The following is a 19,760-nucleotide window of genomic DNA, read 5'->3' as shown; positions in this document are numbered from 1 at the left end:
TGTTTCAGGTATTAGAAATGGACATCTTTGGGGGAGGGGCATTATTCTACCTACCAGAGTCAATAAGCGAAGCAGGAGCTTGGTCGACTAGATGGACTTGTTGATGTCCAGGGCTACCATGTGATCGCTGATGACGAGGTCAGGAAAGTCAGAAGTGATCACGAGACAGGCATTTTGCTATTTGGCTAAAACCAAACACAAATATCAAATTTTGGTAGAATACCAAGGCTGAGACTGAACTTCAGTATGTTCCTAACACATTTTGACCCAGAAATCCACTTCTAGAAATTTATCCTAAAGAATTACTCACACAAGTGTGCAAAGTTATACAAACAAGAATATTTACTGCCACACAATTTATAAGAGAGAAAAACTGTAAGCAACTTAAATGTCTGTCCACTGGGGAATGGCTTACAAAATATACCTTTATTCTGGAATACTCTGCAACTTAAAATGAGGTAAACTTATAGACTAGGAGGATGTTCATGATCTACTCTAGTTTTTATAAAAGAGCAAGCTGTGGAACAATATGCATAGTATGATACCATTTTACCTTTTATAAATGTGTGTCTGTGCATGTGCGCACATATGTGTGTGGACATGCAGAGAAAAAAGTCTGGAAGTGTATACACCTATTAGCAATATAAACTTCTGTGTTGTTTGAATTTTTACAGTGAGCATGCATCACTTTAGTTTATCCCTTGACCCAGAAATTCTAATTCTAGGAAATTTACTAATGAAAACATCATGGTGATGAACAGAGATTTCTCTGCAAGGATATACACCACTGTTTATATAAGAGTGAACAATTGTTAGCACCCAAAATGAAGAGGGAATTGATTAAATGAGTTATACATCTATACTATGGAAGCGTATACAGCCATTAAAAATAAAGATAATTTACAAAACAGAAATAGACTCACAAACATAGAAAACAAACTTATGGTTACCAAAGGGGAAAGGCAGGGGAGGGATAAATTTGGAGTTTGGGATTAAAATATACACACCACTATATGTAAAATAGATAAAAAACAAGGACTGTATAGCACAGGGAACTATACTCAATGTCTTGTAATAACCTATAATGAAAAAGAATCTAGGGACTCCCGGGCAGCGCCTGCGGCGGCGCGGGTGGTCACGGGCGCGCAGGGGCCCGGTCGCGGGCCGCCAGGCCATGCCGCGCGGAGTCTGCGGCCGGCTCGCCTCAGCGCTGCGGGGGACACGCGCACAGCCGCCCGCGGTCGCCCAGAGGTGTGTGCACGCGTCGGTGTCGCGGCCGTCCCCAGACCAGAGCGAGCGGACGCGGGAACCGCCCCGCGCCTTCGACCCAGCGCTGCTGGAGTTCCTGGTGTGCCCGCTCTCCAAGAAGCCGCTCCGATATGAAGCCTCGACAGACGAATTGATTAACGAAGAGTTAGGAATAGCCTATCCAATTATTGATGGGATTCCTAATATGATACCACAGGCAGCTAGGATGACACATCAAAATAAGAAGCAAGAAGAAACGGAGCAGCATTAGATCATACAGTCTGGTAAAGTCACATGTGAAGGATGACTGACATAATTCCAGAGGAGCTCTGTTGGGGTAGTTGTAGAGAAATGGATTTGAACTAATGTGGTATAAAACTGTAATAAAATGGAAACTTCATGTATTTGCCAAAATTCTGAGTTTGTAAAATTACCTTCATTTCTTTGGCATCACGTGCTTACATTAATAATAAAATAAGATATTGACATTTTCCATAAAACAATTTGTAGTTTTGTGGGGTTTTTATCCCCCTTTGGTCACTAGAGTGTGATTCTAAGGAAGAGAAAATGTAAAATATTCTAAATTTTAAACTTAGAATATTTAGAGAGACACATAATAGCCAAAATAGAATAATTTCCCAGGAAAGTATGTGCCTCTGGAGGTAGAGGTGGGGTTGAAAGGTTTGCAAATAGCTGATTGTGTCCTGTTGAGTTGAGGGCTACGTTTTGAGGCACATTTCAGTTTATTTTCCTGCCACAGGAGACCTATTTAAATAGCACTACTAAGGGCATGAGCATTTGACACATTAGTAGTTCCTGATTTTCCAGAACTTTCAACAAGATTGATGAGTACAATAACTTTCAGAAGTGTAACATAAATATTTCAGTAGTTACCCTAAAGAAACCTAAGAACTGAATATAACCTTAACTGATTCTTAATAGAACCGTAAAGTAGTTTAACAGAACCTTTAGATAGTGATTCTTCCCCTTCAAAAGACAATTAAAACAAGAGGTTGGATGTGTTTTGTGTTGCATTAATTTATATACTGTAGTACAAGTCATGTTTTAAAAACTACTCTATGGCAAGGACTTCCCTGGTGGCACAGTGGTTAAGAATCCGCCTGCCAATGAGGGGGACACGGGTTCGAGCCCTGGTCCGGGAGGATCCCACACGCCGCGGGGCAACAAAGCCCGTGCGCCACAACTACTGAAGCCCACCCACTCTAGGGCCTGCGTGCCACAACTACTGAGCCCACGTGCTGCAACTACTGAAGCCCGCGCGCCTAGAGCCCGTGCTCCGCCACAAGAAAAGCCACCGCAATGAGAAGCTTGCGCACCGCAACGAAGAGTAGCTCCCACTCGCTGCAACTAGAGAAGGCCCGTGCGCAGCAACGAAGACCCAATGCAGCAAAAAAAAAAACCCAAAAAAACCCTCCTCTATGGCAATATACAAATAACACAGAAGACAATAGAGGTACCCATCATTTCCTGAAATGGCATTATTTTTCTTTTTAATGTGCCCTAAATCTCACTATGGTCAGTGTAAATGAAAGAATTTTGCTGATAAAACAAGCACTGTATTCTGAAATCAACTGTGGCAATGATTGCACGATTCTGTGACTATACTAAATCCATTGAGTTGTACAATGTACATGGCTGAATTATATGCTATGCGACTTGTATATCAATAAAGCTGTTACCAAAAAAAAAAAAAAAAAAAAAAAAAAAAAAAAGAATCTAAAAAAGAATATATATATATACATATATATATCTGAATCACTTTGCTGTACACCTGAAACTAACACAACATTGTAAATCAATTATATTTCAAGAAAAATTAAAATAAATAAATAAGATCTCACACACACACACACACACAAAGACTGCCAAATATACTTCTAAATAAAAGTATTATAAAACATTATGTATAACGTGTACCATTTCATTCAAATGTACACACAAATAAAAATATTATTATGCAAATATCATCAGTAGCTATCTATGTAGGGTGGAATGATGGGTGATTTTTACTTTCTTAAGATTTTTTGGAAGAGAGGAAGAAGTCAGAGATGGGGCTCTAGTTCCACACTTCTCTCGGGGTTGAACTTCCAAGGACAGTATGTGTATTAAGGACCCACAGTTTTGGGGTGGGATGAGAAATACCAGAGTAGACAGCTTGTCCTGGATTCCCTGGAGCAGTCATTTAGAGAGCCCTTGCAGCACTCAGTAATCACAGATGGCCCACCAACATGCCCCTGTCTACTTGGTGCCACTGCCAACATGGTGCTACATCCAACATGGCACTGCTGCCAATGTGGCACTCTATCCAACATGGAATTCCTCTAACATGTTGCCACCACCAACATAGTGCTGCATCCAAAGGGCCCTACCACACAGTGGTACTCTATTCAACATGGTGCTACATTCAACATGACATCAGAACCAACAAGGCAACTGAGCTGTAGAGTAACTGTGGCTGAGGAAGACTCCCAGGCAGTGGAGCTTGAGGTCAGCTTCACTGGCCAGCACATCCCAGTGAGGTGCCAGAGCAGAGGCAGAATCCAAGTGGGATAAATAGGTTAATGAGCAAGGACCAACCACTCCCCCTATTCAAGCTTCCTTACCCAGGATCCCAGGAAGGAGGGAAAGAGGAAAGAGGAGAACCCTTGAGAGGGGGGCAAATGCTGAAACACAGAGGCAGAGGTTTACACACATTTGATATGTGGTTGTTGAGTTTATACACACTACATTTCCCTTTGCCTTGGCTAGTTTTCTTGCTTTGAGAGGGGATGTCAAAATATTCAAGCTTATCAATAGCAACAGGTCCTTGGACCTTTATTCTGCAGATTTGTTCATTACCCCATAAGCCTATTACTTTGGCCTTTCTTGAATTTACCCCCTGGAGAGATGTTTTAGGGTCTCTTTGGCAGCCTTTTGCCAAATAGGTTTTTCTATAACCAACTCTCCCTTTTATAACTTAAGCTCGTTGCCCTTTGAAAGTCCTTTTACTTACTAATTAATTTGCAAGGAACACTTTTGTTTACTCATTAACAGTGATCACTGCTCTCAACATACACTGCATATTTTTATTGTACAACACATATTTTAACCACATTAAGAAAACGATTTAAGGGAAAAAATTCCTCATATATCTCCCACTTAATATGTTAAATTTCTCCAATTCAGCTCTGAACCAACATAACCTGACTCACTGATATCAGTGTTCTAGTTTCTGCATTTAAGATGCTTTGTAAGCTTGGGATTAACATACACACACTACTATATATAAAATAGATAACCAAAAAGGACTTACTGTATAGCACGGGGAACTATACTCAATATTCTGTAATAACTTATATGGGAAAAAAATCTGAAAAAGAATGAATATATGTATATGTATAACTGAATCACTATGTGGTACACCTAAAACTAATACAACATTATAAATCTATTATACTCCAATAAAATTTTTTAAAATGCTATTGTACACAACCACATCGTTTGCCTTCAACATTGCCGTTTCTGTTGACTGCATGGTATTTCATTATGTTGATAAATTAGCATCTCTTGAGCCATTTCCCAAGTGTAACAGTTTAGGTAGATTGATCCTTTAAAAAGTGTTCTGGGGTGATCTCAATATAGGAACTTAAACAAAGTCACAAAATGATTACAGATCTTCAAACAAAAAAGTTCTGAAGAGAAAATCTAATTTTGGCTAACTATTAAAAGAATTAAAAGATCTCTCTTGTCAATTTTAATGTCAAGTAAACAAGAAAACCAGTGTGTGTGAGCACTAGGCATAAATAAAAAGTAATAGTATATAGTTTATTCATGAAAACCTATGAATAAATTAAGAAGAAAAGGTATTATTATTATTATTAATTACTCATTAAAAAGTCATAGTCCCTCCCTTTTCTGGCCGAGGGATTTACCTCCAATTCCTTCTGGATCTGGTAGAGTGAAGAGGCAATATCACTTCACCAGCTCCATTATGACCAAGATGTGTGGTCTTCAAACCAGGATCTGATTCCCCTGGGGCATGAGAAGGCCTTCTTAGGGCTTTGATACATGTTTCCAGTTTTTCATTGCCCATAAATTTTCTAACATTGGTTGGCCCAAGTCTAGGCCTGGATCACCAATAGCCCTCTGTCCCTTTATAAGAAAAAGTCATTACCCTTCTTTACTCTTGGAGAGGGCTTCCTGTCTCTCCCTGTCTTGGGCTCATTTCTGTTAAGAGTAAAGTTAAATTAAGATCAGGGCATTCTGCCCCAAGTTTTGAATTCGGATAAATGATAGAGGCAGTGGGAGTACTGACAATTTTTATTCAATAATTTTGCCTCTTCTATCCCCTGACTATTGCCCAAGAATGCCTAGCTCTTGGAGAGCAGAACAAAAAAGGCAAGAGTATCAGCCATAAAAAAGGATGAAATAATGCCATTTGCAGAAACATGGATGGACCTAGAGATTATCATACTATGTGAAGTAAGTCAGAAAGAGAAAGACAAATATCATATGACATCACTTACATGTGAAATCTAAAATATGATACAGGGATTTCCCTCGCAGTCCAGTGGTTAAGACTCCAAGTTTCCAATGCAGGGGGCGCAGGTTCAATCCCTGGTCGGGGAACTAGTATCACACATGCCGCGTGGCTTGGCCAAAAAAAATAGATACAAGTGAACTTATTTACAAAACAGAAAGAGACTCACAGACATAGAAAACCAACTTATGGTTACCAAAGGGGAAAGGGGGTAGTGGAGGGATAAAATGGGAGATTGGGATTGACATATACACACTACTATATATAAAATAATCAACAAGGACCTTCTGCACAGCACAGGGAACTATACGCAATATTTTGTAATAACCTGTAAGGGAAAATAATCTGAAAAGGAATATATATATGTAAAACTGAATCACTGTGTTGTACACCTGAAATTAACACGATTTTGTAAATCAACTATACTTCAATTTAAAAAAACACGATAAGAAATTCTGTCCTGAATGCCAAAAATGTCTTTCTATATGTATATAATGTTAAGCAGGTCTTTAAATGATCATTCTTGGAAAGAAAAAAAGTACGGACTATTGACAGTGATTCTTTTAAATACACCTGGAACGTTTTCATGGGACTACTAAATCTTTCCAGATATCTTGGATAAAACTTTTATCTGATTTATTTTAGATTTGTTGTGCATTACTTGATTAGGTAGTTAAAATCATTTTTATCAAATCATATCATGATGGGCTTCCCTGGTGGCGCAGTGGTTAAGAATCCGCCTGCCAATGCAGGGCACACGGGTTTGAGCCCTGGTTTGGGAAGATCCCATATGCCGCGGAGCAACTAAGCCCGTGTGCCACAACTACTGAGCCTGCGCTCTGGAACCCGCGAGCCACAACTACTGAAGCCCGTTCGCCTAGATCCCGTGCTCTGCAACAAGAGAAGCCACCCCGATGAGAAGCCCGAGCACCTCGGCGAAAGTAGCCCCCGCTCACCGCAACTAGAGAAAGTCCCGCGCAGCAATGAAGACCCAAAACGAAGCCAAAAAAAAAAAAAGGGGGGGGGGGGCTTCCCTGGTGGCGCAGTGGTTAAGAATCCGCCTGCCAATGCAGGGCACACGGGTTTGAGCCCTGGTCTGGGAAGATCCCACATGCCGCGGAGCAACTAGGCTCGTGAGCCACAATTACTGTGCCTGCGCATCTGGAGCCTGTGCTCCGCAACAAGAGAGGCCGCGATAGTGAGAGGCCCGCGCACCACGATGAAGAGTGGCCCCCACTTGCCGCAACTAGAGAAAGCCCTCGCACAGAACCGAAGACCCAACACAGCCATAAATAAATAATTTTTTTTAAAAAAGGAAAAAGTCTTTCAGACTCATTAAAAAAAAAATCATATCATGAAGTATTTGTTATAATGGTAAATCCTTATTGTTTTAAAAATTGGTTTTGTTCTGGCCGCGTCATGTAGCTTGCGGGATCTTATTTCCCTGACCAGGGACTGAACCCTGGCCACGGCAGTGAAAGCACTGAGTGCTACCACTGGACAGCAAGGGAACTCCCTAAAAATTGTTAAATATCGTCTACCTTCTATTGACCAAAAAAAAAAAAAATGAAATTACATGCTAGTTTAATTAGTGTTTAGCAGTAAATACTTTTCTCTTTCATTAAATAGGAAAAGATTTCCTATAATGGAGTTATTTACTGTTTTTATACTTGATATTTATTTATTTTTTTAAAAAGCTAAACACTAGAATTTGAATCACATCCACATACACATATGTACTCTTTACCCAGGGAAACCATGCATTTATCATACTCCTTGCTTCACAAGTAATGTATAATTTTAGCTACACAGTACATTGCATTATTAGAAATTAGTAAGAAACAATATATTGATGTATTATCTTATTTTTAATAAAATAATTATAAAATGGATAAGTTAATTATATTAGATCTATATCACTTTATTTTATTTATTTATTAATTTATTTTTGGCTGCATTGGGTCTTCGTTGCTGCGTGGGGGCTTTCTCTAGTTGCGGCGAGTGGGGGCTACTCTTCGTTGTGGTGCACAGGCTTCTCATTGCGGTGGCTTCTCCTGTTGTGGAGCACAGGTTCTAGGCACGTGGGCTTCAGTAGTTGTGGCTCACGGGCTCCAGAGCGGACTCAGTAGTTGTGGCACACGGGCTTAGTTGCTCCGTGGCATGGGGTATCTTCCTAGACCAGGGCTCAAACCCGTGTCCCCTGCATTGGCAGGCAGATTCTTAACCACTGTGCCACCAGGGAAGCCCACTGCGCCACCAGGGAAGCCCAAGAACTATATCACTTTAAACTAGATAGATTTTAATAATCTGATTTATAAGATTTATTTATTTCCTAGTGGTTACTGTCATGTTCCTTGAAATAAGTATTAACACATTTATTTGATGTAAAAAATAAACACATTTTCTGACAATAGGTAAATCTGATCTGATTTAATGACAGAGAAGATTGGTGTTAGCAACTGGATTATATAGCTGACATTTTCCATCTTATAAATGAACTAAAGTTGCGGTTCCAAGGTTATGAAGAAAATACATTTATAGCATGTGCTGTATTTAGGTGTATAGTTCAGTGGCATTAAGTACATTCACATTGTTGTGCAACCGTCACCACTATCCATCTCCAGAACTTTTTCATCATCTCAAACTGAAACTGTGTACCCATTAAACAATAACTTCCCACTCACCTCTCCCCCAGGCCCTGGTAACCACTATTCTACTTAAAAAAAAAAAAATTATTGAAGTATAGTTGATTTACAATGTTGTGTTTAATTTCTGCTGTACAGCAAAGTGACTCAGTTATATATATATATATTTTTTTTTTCTTTTTCATACTCTTTTCCACTATGGTTTATCACAGGATATTGAATATAGTTCCCTGTGCTATACAGTAGGACCTTGTTGTTTACCCATCCTATATACAATAGTTCGCATCTACTAATCCCAAACTCCCAGTCCTTCCCTCCCACCCACCTTGGCAACCACAAGTCTGTTCTCTATATCTGTGAGTCTGTTTTTGTTTTGTAGATATGTTCATTTGTGTTGTATTTTAGATTCCATGTATAAGTGATATCATATGTTATTTGTCTTTCTCCTTCTGACTTACTTCGCTTAGTATGATAATCTCTAAGTCCATCCATGTTGCTGCAAATGGCATTATTTCATTCTTTTTAATGACTAATATTCCATTGCGTATATATACCACATCTTCTTTATCTATTTATCTGTCAATGGACATTTAGGTTGTTTCCATGTCTTGGCTATTGTAAAACCACTATTCTACTTTTTGTCTCTATGAATTTGTCTATTAAAGGTACCTCATATAAGTGCAATCATATAATATTTGTCATTTTGTGTCTAATTTCACTTAGCATAATATGTTCAAGGTTCATCCATTTGTAGCATGTATCAGAACTTCATTCTTTTTTAAAGCTGATTAATATCCCAACCATATTTTGTTTATTTATTCATCCATCCATAGATATTTGGGCTGTTTCCACTTTTTGGCTATTGTGAATAATGCTGCTATGAACATTGGTGTACAAATATCTGTTTGATTTCCTGCTTTCAATTCTTTTGGGTATGTACCCAGAAGTGAAATTGCTGAATTATTTGGTAATTCTATGTCTAATTTTTTGAGGAAGCTAAGTTGTTGGGTTTTTTTCAGTATAGCACATGCTATAAATGTATTTATCATGACTCTGGGTTACAGTTCAGACACAGAGCAGCCAGGTTTTCAGCTTAAGAGCAGGAGAGCTTCCTGAAGGGAAAGAAAGCAGATGCCAGGGCAAAGATAAAGGAACTTTTGCAAGTAGCTGACCTGCAATTCTCTGAGAAAGTAAAGGAAGAAAATGAGTTTACAGTCAGCGTTCAAGGTTAGGAGATGATCCACCACACAATTTTAAAGGAGCACTAGTGCTATGATGAAGCCAAGCATTGAGCATGGTATGGAATTTCAGAAGCTCTATGTCCTGTGATTAAAACCCACAGGCAGCTAGTGAGATAAGTACCTTGGGTCCAGAAGGGGAATTTGGGCGATGCACCACAGCAACCCCTTGTGCTGGCCAATCCACCTGCTTCATACAGTAGGTCCATGCAGTAAGTGCCAACCTCTGAGTTCTGATGAAAATCCCATAGAATCAAGTTTCAACACACATTATCTCTGTTCCTCCTCTGAATCTGTTCATGCTGATCCTGTCTCCCAGAGACCTGTTAGCTACTGGAGGGGTTGGAACTGTGTCTCATACTTCTTCCATAAGCAGCGTGGTGTGATGCTAATGCTTGGACTTGGGTGACAGGTGGCCATGCAGTTGAGTCCAGGTCTGCCTCTTTCAGTGGATCTTGGGTAAAGGTGTTGGTCCTTCCCAGCATTGATTTGCTTCTCTGTAAAATGGCTTCACTGGGCTGTTGGGAAGATGAAGTAAGATGATGACTATACCCCATTTCTATTAACCAGTTGTAGAGCTTTTTGCATTTCTTTAATTAAAATAATTGTGCTCACTTTTCTTCTTAGAGTTAAGTCCTATACCACTTGACCTCTATTATTTTTGCATCCTATGATGAAGCTGATTGTCTAAGAGCATCTCCTACTGTTAGCCCCAGCCTCCGAAGACCAGTCACCACTGTTTTTTCTTGATGCTGGTGCCTCTCTCACTAGTGCATTTTTTTTTTTTTTTTTTTTTTTGGCCGCTCTGTGAGACATATGGGATTTTTAGTTCCCTGACCAGGGATAGTACCCACATCCCCTGCACTGGAAGCACAGAGTCTTAACCACTGGACCACCAGGGAAGCCCCTCGCCAGTGCATTCTTTTCTTTTCTTTTAAACTAATTAATTAATTGATTAATTTGGTTGTGCTGGGTCTTAGTTGCGGCAGGTAGGCTCCTTAGTTGCAGCTCGCTGGTTCCTTAGTTGTGGCATGAGAACGCTTAGTTGCGGCATGTATGTGGGATCTAGTTCCCTGACCAGGCATTGAACCCGGGCCCCCTGCATTGGGAGCATGGAGTCTTAACCACTGAGCCAGCAGGGAAGTCCCTGCTAGTGCATTCTTGACTGCTTTCATAAAAGGAGTGTCCTCTGGGCTCTCCCATGGAACAGGGTTAATGCAGAGAGTGGGTTGAGAGAATAGTCAATGGATTAGACACAAGTGGATTCAGCACAAGAAGGAAGTGAACCCCATGTGATACGGGGAGAATAGGCACAAATCCCACAGAAGACAAAGACTCCTGACTAGAACAGAAAAGTACCTCCTTCTAGGACTTCACTGTGGGCTGAGCTGACCTCAGGGTAGCATCACCACAATTTTATGTTGTCTTTAAGTGGCTGGTAGAAGTATCCAAGGATCATAACCAGTCTCAGACTAAGACTCCATTGTAAAAATCAGAATTTTTTTGGCCGCACTGCACAGCTTGTGGGACCTTAGTTCCCCAACCAGGGATTGAACTCGGGTCCACGGCAGTTAAAGCCCGAGTCTTTTTTTTTTTTTTTTTTGGCTGTGTTGGGTTTTGGTTACTGCGTGCGGGCTTCCTCTTGTTGCGGCGAACGGGGGCTTCTCTTGTTGTGGAGCATGGACTCTAGAAGCGCAGGCTCAGTAGTTGTAGCGCGCGGGCTTAGTTGCTCCGTGGCATGTGGGATCTTCCCGGACCAGGGATCAAACCTGTGTCCCCTGCATTGGCAGATGGATTCTTAACCACTGCACCACCAGGGAAGTCCCAAGCCCAAGTCTTAACCACTGGACAGCCAGGGAATTCCCCTTGAGCTTATATTTTTTATGAGGTCAATTTATCAACTGTCTTAAGTTCAATACTCAAGGAGGAAAGCAACACATAACTAAATCACAACTGCCACTTGAAGTTGATGAACTGAAAGGAAGCAACTCAGAGAGATCCTGCGATTTCTTTTTACTTGGACCATTCAGCACCTAAACACACAGGCCAGAAGTAAAAGGTCCAGCTCAGAACCTTCTCACACCATATGGTCTCTTCATGCCCAGTAAGCTGTTCCCAGGACCTGTTTCTAGCGCCATAATGCCAGCTGCCCTTGCCTGTTCTAATTCTGCTCCTTGAGCTCCACCTCCTGTGTGATGCTGAATATTTGTCTGACACCACTGCCTGCAGGCTAGACTTCTTTCCCTCTGGTGGATTCTGTGGGGCTCTACCCCATCCCCTCTTCAGAGCTGATGCACCCATCCCTCAGCTGCTGGAAGTATTAATTGTTGACAGTTCATATCTGCACTTCTTACTGGAAACTGCCGTCAGCTACAGGGAACTGGCCATGCAGGCTATGCTCCGTTCCATGGGCCAGCCCATAGCCAATGGTGGGCTGATGTGGAGATAAAAAAGCCAGCTCCTCATCTCACTACTTGAATCAACTTTGGGGGCTACCGCAGCTCCAGATCTGCTTGTAGGGTGATCTGAGGCCTCATTTCCAACCTTGGTTGGCTTCTCCTTCTGCCCAGTTCTGCCTCCTTTGCCCCTTACAGTTGTGTCTACTGAGCATGTTCTCTAACAGACTTGCTGTACAAGTTTGTGGAACAAACTCTCTGCAGCTTAGAGTCTGTTTCAAGGGCAGCCAATCTAAGACATCCTCCTACTGGGAGTCAGGTCTGTGCTTGCTGTGGAATCACAGGAAACAATCAAACCCATCAGGGGGTGGGGAGGCCTGTGTTCAGCAAGGCCTTTGTCCATCACTAATAGAATGATCTTGGGAATGTTCCTTGACCTCTTGGGTTCCCAGTTAGAACATGAGGAAAGAAGACAGTCTGTCTCTGATAGTCACAGAGATGGTGGAAAGTCCAATCCTACCATACGTAAATATATATAGACTAATATAGTATATAGTGTATAGATATAGACACAGCTATAACTATCTATTTATATAAAATATATAAACATATAGGTATATTAAGGAATATGAAGCCAGGTTTCTCATTGCAAAGAAGGGAGTAACAAATATGGAAATGAAGAAAACTGGAAGAACTCTGCAGTATTGGATTAGAACTAGTGGATTCAGTGTGAACTACTCATGAATGTTAATATAGGTATATACATATATAATATACAAATATACACATACAATGACATAAATAATAAATAGATATAAATGTATATGCGTGTATATATAGGGGATTTACTTATGTATGTATCTATTTATTTATTTATTTATATTCAAATACACCCTAGCTCTGTGCACTGAGAGGGCTTTGGAGCAGTAACATCCCCAGTAGCAATGTACCAAGATCTAGTACCAAGTACCAAAATTTTGACTCCACTAAAAGAACCAGAACTCCTTGGCTGTGACAAGAAAAATTATGAAATGAGCTTGAAATAATGTATGCCAGAAAGCAAGGGAGTGCTCAAAAATGATATAGTTCTTATCAAAAGGACACAGAAGACAGTTGAAGAGGTTTTTCACTAGTAAAATATCAGACAATTTGAGATTAATTAAAAAATGATCTCCTCAATTTGACTTATAAATTTAACATAATCACTATCAAAATCCAGCAGGCCTTTCTGGAAAAATTGACAAGCTGATCTTTTTTTTTTTTTTTTTTTTTTTTTGACAAGCTGATCTTAAAATTTATATGGAAATGCAAAGGACCCAGGATAGCCAAAACAATTTTTAAAAAGAAGAACAGAGTTGGAGGACTCACACATTTCAGTTTCAAACTTACTATAAGGGAGAAATTGGCAAACTTTCCTGTAAAGAGCTCAATAGTAAATATATTAGGCTTTGTGGACCATATGGTCTCTATCACAACTATTCAACTCTTTTTAGTATATTCATAGTGTGGTGCAATCATCACCACAATCTAATATTATGCCATTTTGTTACCCTCTAAAAAACTTTGGACTTATTAGCAGTTGCTCCACATTTCCTCATTCTATCTCCCCCAGCCACAGGCAACCACCACTCTACTTTCTGTCTCTAGAGATTTGCCTATTCTGGCCACTTCACATAAATGAAATCACACAATATGTGGTCTTTGGTGACTGACTTCTTTCATTTAGCATGTTTTCAAGGTTAATCTATATTGTAGCATGTATCAGTATTTCATTCCTTTTTATAGAGGAATACTATTTAAATGATGGGTATACCACAATTGTTCATCCGTTCTTCAGCTGATGGAAATTTGGATTGTTTCCACTTTTTGGCTATTATGAATAGTGTTGTTATGACCCAAATACAAGTTTTTGTGTAGACATACGTGTACATTCCTCTTGGTACATACCTAGGAGTGGAATTGCTGGGTCAAATAGTAGCTCTATGTTTAACCTTTTGAGTAGCTGCCAGACTGTTTTCCAAAGTGGCTCTACCATTTTATCTTCCCTCAGCAGTGTATAAGGGTTTCAATTTCTCCACATTCTAAACAACAGTTATTATCTGTCTTTTTTATTACAGCCGCCCCAGGGGGTATGAAGTAGTATCTCATTTGGTTTTGATTTCCATTTCCATAATGACTAATGATGCTGAGTGTCTTTTCATGTGCTTATTGGCCATTTTAATATCTTCTTTGTAGAAATGTCTATTCAAGTCCTTTGTCCATTTTTAACGGGTTATCTTTCATTATTAAGTTGTAAGAGTTTATATAGTCTAGATACATGTCCATTATCAGATATATGATTTGCAAATATTTTCTCCTATATGTGGGTTCAGTTTCTTGGTGGTGTCCTTTGAAGCACAAAAGTTTTAAATTTTGATGAAGTCCAGTTTGATTTTTTTCTTTTACTTGTACTTTTGGTACCATATCTAAGAAAACATTGACAAATTCATGGTCATGAAGATTTACACCTATGTTTCCATCTAAGAGTTTTACAGTTTTATTTAGGTCTTTGGTCCATTCTGAGTTAATTTTGTGAGATAGTAGTCCAAATTCATTCTTTCTTTTTTTTTTTTGCATTAAAATTTTTCCTTACTGAAACAGAGTTGATTTATAATGTTGTGTTAATTTCAGATGTACAGCAAAGTGATTCAGTTATACATATATATAAATATATATATTCTTTTTTTACATTCTTTTCCATTATAGGTTATTACAAGACATTGAGTATAGTTCCCTGTGCTACACAGTAGGTCTTTGTTGGTTATCTATTTTATATATAGTAGTTTGTACATTTTAATCTGAAACTCCTCATTTATCCCTCACCCCTCTTTTCCCTTTGGTAACTGTGTTTGTTTTCTATGTCTGTGAGTCTATTTCTATTTTGTAAATAAGTTCATTTGTATCACTTTTTTTAGATTCCACGTATAAGCGATATCAAATGATATTTGTCTTTGTCTGGCTTACTTCACTTAGTATAACAAATTCATTCTTTTGCATGTGGATATGCAGTTGTCCCATTATCAACTGCCAGAATTAATGGTCTATCATCCTTCTTTTTGTGGCCCAATTTCCAAAGTTCCTTGATTTTTTTTTTGCATCAAAAATTCAGTCAAGGGCTTCCCTGGTGGCGCAGCGGTTAAGAATCTGCCTGCCAATGCAGGGGACATGGGTTCAAGCCCTTGTCCGGGAAGATCCCACATGCTGCAGAGCAGCTAAGCCTGTGTGCCACAACTACTGAGCCTGCGCTCTAGAGCCTGCGAGCTACAACCACTGAAGCCGGCGCGCCTAGAGCCCGTGCTCCGCAACAAGAGAAGCCACCGCAATGAGAAGCCTGCACACCGCAGTGAAGAGTAGCCCCTGCTCTCTGCAACTAGAGAGAAGCCCACGTGTAGCAACGAAGACCCAATGCAGCCAAAAAGAAAAAAAAAAAAATCTGTCAAAGCTGAATTGAGTCATTTTAAGTCTCAACATGATATCACAAATTTTCCACCAATTGTACAAAATGTCCCCTTGGGCCAGTTTTAAATTAGGCTCATGCAACAGAACGCGCATTTCATTTGAAAGCTTTAGTGCAGGTGTGCCCAAGCCATCAAATCCAATTAAACAGGACCAAATGCCTTAATAGCTGAAGACTTAGTTTTTCAGCAGGCTGTCTCTAGAGAGGTTCCAAGCATATAAAATAGTGAAATCCCAAGAAACCATTTTTTTTAGACCAGCCAAGAAAGATTGGTACTAAGTAATTTGGAAGGGTGTCAAGGGTGATTCAATTTGTTACAGCACTGATTCTGAGGAGAGAGTGCCAAGTGCACTTGCCCTTGAAGGATAAGTTGTACTCTGACCTCTGTCAATGAACGGCAGGGTCTTTGGTTGATGGGAGAGGGTGGGCAATAGTTCTGAAGTAGAAGAGTGTGGTATACATGGATGGTAATGTGTAGAGGGCAGCTGGACTTAAAAAGGCATGCTGGGGCAGATGTGGGCTGGGTGGGGGAAGAGAACTCAAATGCCTGGCTGAAGAAATATGAAATGTTGTTAAGAAAAATTACTTGGAAAAAAGGCAAGAAGGTAGGTGGCACGTACTTTCAATGAATTACTGGGGATGGATGGTGGTCTCATCTAAGAGTTAATTCATTACCTAGCCTAAGGGAATGTAGCATTGTTATTACTATCAATTATAGGCTTAGACTCTGAAGTTATATGCTAGATATTATCCAGTAGAAAAGATAACCCAAAGGGTACAGTTTGAATGCCCTCCAGGATATGAACCAGTTTTATATCTAATCTAACATTTTAATTCTAACATTCCTTTTTTACTCCTAGTTTCCTTTTATAAATGTCTATGAATACCCAGTTCCTCCACATGCTCTTATAACCAGCTTTAACTTACTGGCTCCCTTATTAATAAGTTAATAAATCTTGACATATGTTCATTCTGTGTTTGTATGAATCATGTTTTCAACATTTTAAAAAATTATACTTTGCCAACATTCAACCGTGATGACCCAAACTATCAAGGGTTGTAAAGCATCCTTTGAGAAAAAAAGCAGCCCTCACTCCACCGAGGAGCCCAACTCTAAATTGTCATTGGGTTCCTCATTCTTCATGAATTTGTAAAGGACTAAAAAAATTTTAAAGCTGTGAAAATGTATTCCAAGGGAATGGGAGGCTCATTCCTGATGGCTGTGTTATTATACCACCCTAGATAGTACAAACCCTAGGAAGCCAGACATTCTCACATGAGCATGTATTTAAGAATGATTTCAGGCAGTCTTTCGTCTTAGCCCCTGCCTTGGCTAGCTGCTGCTCCATTGTTGAAAGTCTATAACCTAGATTCAGATTCTCATAACCTAGCACATAAAGCTATCTAACCACTTGCTTTGGTTCTCTGTAGGAAAGGAGAGAACAACCCTCTTGGCTTCAAGTATGCTCCAAAGTCACTAACAAACTCGCTAATAGGGCTAATGTTCACTGCCTGGAAATGCCCTCACCTGCCCCCTTTTTGGTCAGATAAATAGTTACTATTTAGTGCTCAACTTATGTACCATGTCCTTCCTAAACTCCTCCAGGCATGAGGAGTTACTTCCTTTTCCCTTAGCACTCTGGTCCCATCTTTACAGTACGTTCAATACAGTACTACCCCTTAACTGTTTGAAGTGTTTCTCCAGTTACTTTGAGGGCCTCCCAAAGGCAGACATTATTTCATTTATTTCTGTACCCTCTATTTCTACCCACAGGTTTTGGCGTATAGAGAGGATTCAATAAATTGCTGTTGAGAGAGCACTTTGATCTGAATACAAGTTCTCTAGATACTAACCATTTTCTCAATTTAAAAAAAGCATGGAGGGCTTCCCTGGTGGCGCAGCGGTTGAGAATCTGCCTGCCAATGCAGGCGACAAAGGTTCGAGCCCTGGTCTGGGAAGCTCCCACATGCCGCAGAGCAACTGGGCCCGTGAGCCACAATTACTGAGCCTGTGCGTCTGGAGCCTGTGCTCCACAACAGGAGAGGCCGCGATAGTGAGAGGCCCACGCACCGCGATGAAGCGTGGCCCCTGCCTGCCACAACTAGAGAAAGCCCTCACGCAGAAACGAAGACCCAACACAGCCATAAATTAATTAATTAATTAATTAAAAAAAAAAAGAGAAACCTTAAAAAAAAAAAAAAAGCATGGAAAATTATTGTACTTCCATGGAGTATACATACAAGTTTTCTCTCTGAGATGTACATAGTTGTGAGTGCTGTCTGGTGAGGCAGAAATTAGATTGTATTAGGGATAAAATGACCAAAAATTGTCTCTACCATACGGGGTACTTGGATATGCTCAATTATGTTCGGTCATATGCTAGTGTTAAATAGTGTGAACGAAATGAACAGACGCTTTGCATATTACAATAGGGTTAAAAGTTTGTAAACATTAGACAATCCCTAATCTCAAAAACAGTTCCCATTCATTTGAAATGGACAACAGTACACATTTACAGTTTTGCCCAAAGCTAGCTTAACTCTCTTGACTTCGGTCAAACTATAAAATAAAGAGATCCAAATAATCTGGACATTCTTCACAATATCACATTGGTCCACTATATTGATGACATCATATTAATTGGACCAAATAAGCAATAAATGGCTAGCATGATGGAGTCTTTGTCATGTGCTACAATGGCTGGGAGAAAAATCCTATGAAGATTTGGGGGCCACCACATCAGTAAAACTTTTAGGGGTCCAGTAGTCTGGTACATCACCTCCAAAATAGAAGACAAATTATTGCATCTTGCACCTCCCACCACCAAGAAGAAAGCAAAATTCATCCTTGCCAATATTTGATATGGTCAGTCTTTCTAACTTTAGCTATTCTGATAGTTGTGTGTGTAGTGGAATCTTGTTCCATTTAATATTTGCATTTCCTCAATGACCAATGATGTTGAGCACCTTTTCATGTTCTTATTTGCCATGCGGATATCTTCTTTGATGAAGTGCCTGTTCAAATCCTTTACTCATTTAAAAAATTGTGCTGTTTTCTTATTGATTTTTGAGAGTTCTTTACATATTCTCGATTCAAGTTCTTTATCAGATATATGCGTTGCAATGGTTTTCTCCTACTTTATGCTTTGTTTTTTCATTTTCCTAACAGTGTCATTTGAGGAGCAGGAGTTTTTAATTTTGATGAAGTCCAATTTATCAGTTTGTTCTGTGCTTTTATTGCCTAAGTCAAGGTCACAAAGGGTTTCTTGTTTTCTTTTAGAAATTTTATAATTTGAGGTTTGACATTTAGGTCTATGATTCATCGAGAGTTAGTTTTTGTATGGTGTGAGATATGGATCCAAGTTTGTTTACTTTTGCATATGGACGTCCAACTGTCTAAGCACCAATGTTGGAATGGTATCCTTTCTCCACTAAATTGCCTTTATGCCTTTGTTAAAAATCAATTGTCTATACATGTGTGGGGTGTTTTGGGACTCTATTCTGTTCCTTTGATATATGTGCCTATCTTTATGTCAAAACCAAACTGTTGGGACTTCCCTGGTAGCGCAGTGGTTAAGAATCTGTCTGCCAATGCAGGGGCCATGGGTTTGACTCCTGGTCCGGGAAGATCCCACATGCCATGGAGCAACTAAGCCCTGGCGCTACAACTACTGAGCCTGAGCTCTAGAGCCTGTGCACCTAGAGCCGGTGCTCTGCAACAAAAGAAGCCACAAGAAGCCCACGCACCACAACGAAGAGCAGCCCCCGCTCGCCGCAACTAGAGAAAGCCCGCGCGCAGCAACAAAGAGCCAACGTAGCCAAAAAAAAAAAATTAAATAAATTTATAAAGAAACCAAACAAACTGTTTTGGGAATTCCCTGGCGGTCCAGCGGTTAGGACTCAGTGCTTTCACTGCCATGGCCCGGCTTCGATCCTTGGTTGGGGAACTAAGATCCCACAGGTCATGAGGTGTGACCGAAAACAAAACAACAACAAAAAAACTGTTTTGATTTACTGTAGCTTTATAATAACTCTTATGATTAGGTAGTATTAGCCTTCCAAATTTGTTCTTCTTTTTCAGAGTTGTTTTGACTGTTCTAGTTCTTTGAATTTCTGTGTGAATTTTAGAATCAGTAAGACAATGTTTTCAAAAAAGCTTGCTGGGATTTTGATTAGTACTGCACCTAATCTGTAGTT

General features: G+C 39.9%; 1 protein-coding gene and 1 long non-coding RNA gene across 5 annotated transcripts in view; one reads left to right on the top strand and one right to left on the bottom strand.

Moving 5' to 3' along the window:
* Positions 1-19,760, bottom strand: part of LOC133095387 (uncharacterized) — a 77,985-nt gene that overhangs the window by 31,715 nt on the left and 26,510 nt on the right. For all 4 annotated transcript variants that reach the window (XR_009701597.1, XR_009701596.1, XR_009701598.1 and 1 more), the window contains exons 2-4: positions 9,796-10,189; positions 5,775-5,900; positions 55-185 (exon numbers count right to left, since the gene is read on the bottom strand). This is a non-coding gene — a long non-coding RNA (uncharacterized LOC133095387). The remainder of the gene's footprint in view (positions 1-54; positions 186-5,774; positions 5,901-9,795; positions 10,190-19,760) is intronic.
* Positions 1,129-1,526, top strand: LOC133094672 (protein preY, mitochondrial-like). The gene has a single exon (XM_061195324.1). The coding sequence runs from the start codon at positions 1,175-1,177 to the stop codon at positions 1,517-1,519; it is 345 nt and encodes a 114-aa protein (XP_061051307.1). The 5' UTR covers positions 1,129-1,174; the 3' UTR covers positions 1,520-1,526.

Source organism: Eubalaena glacialis, chromosome 7 (assembly GCF_028564815.1).
Source record: "Eubalaena glacialis isolate mEubGla1 chromosome 7, mEubGla1.1.hap2.+ XY, whole genome shotgun sequence".
Classification (NCBI taxonomy): Eukaryota; Metazoa; Chordata; class Mammalia; order Artiodactyla; family Balaenidae; genus Eubalaena; species Eubalaena glacialis.
The sequence above is the reverse complement of the archived record's forward strand: the minus strand, read 5'-3'. Positions and strand labels throughout refer to the sequence as shown.

Coding starts and splice junctions, on each gene's coding strand:
- LOC133094672 (XM_061195324.1), top strand. CDS start 1,175: ATGCCGCGCGGAGTCTGCGGCCGGCTCGCCTCAGCGCTGCGGGGGACA.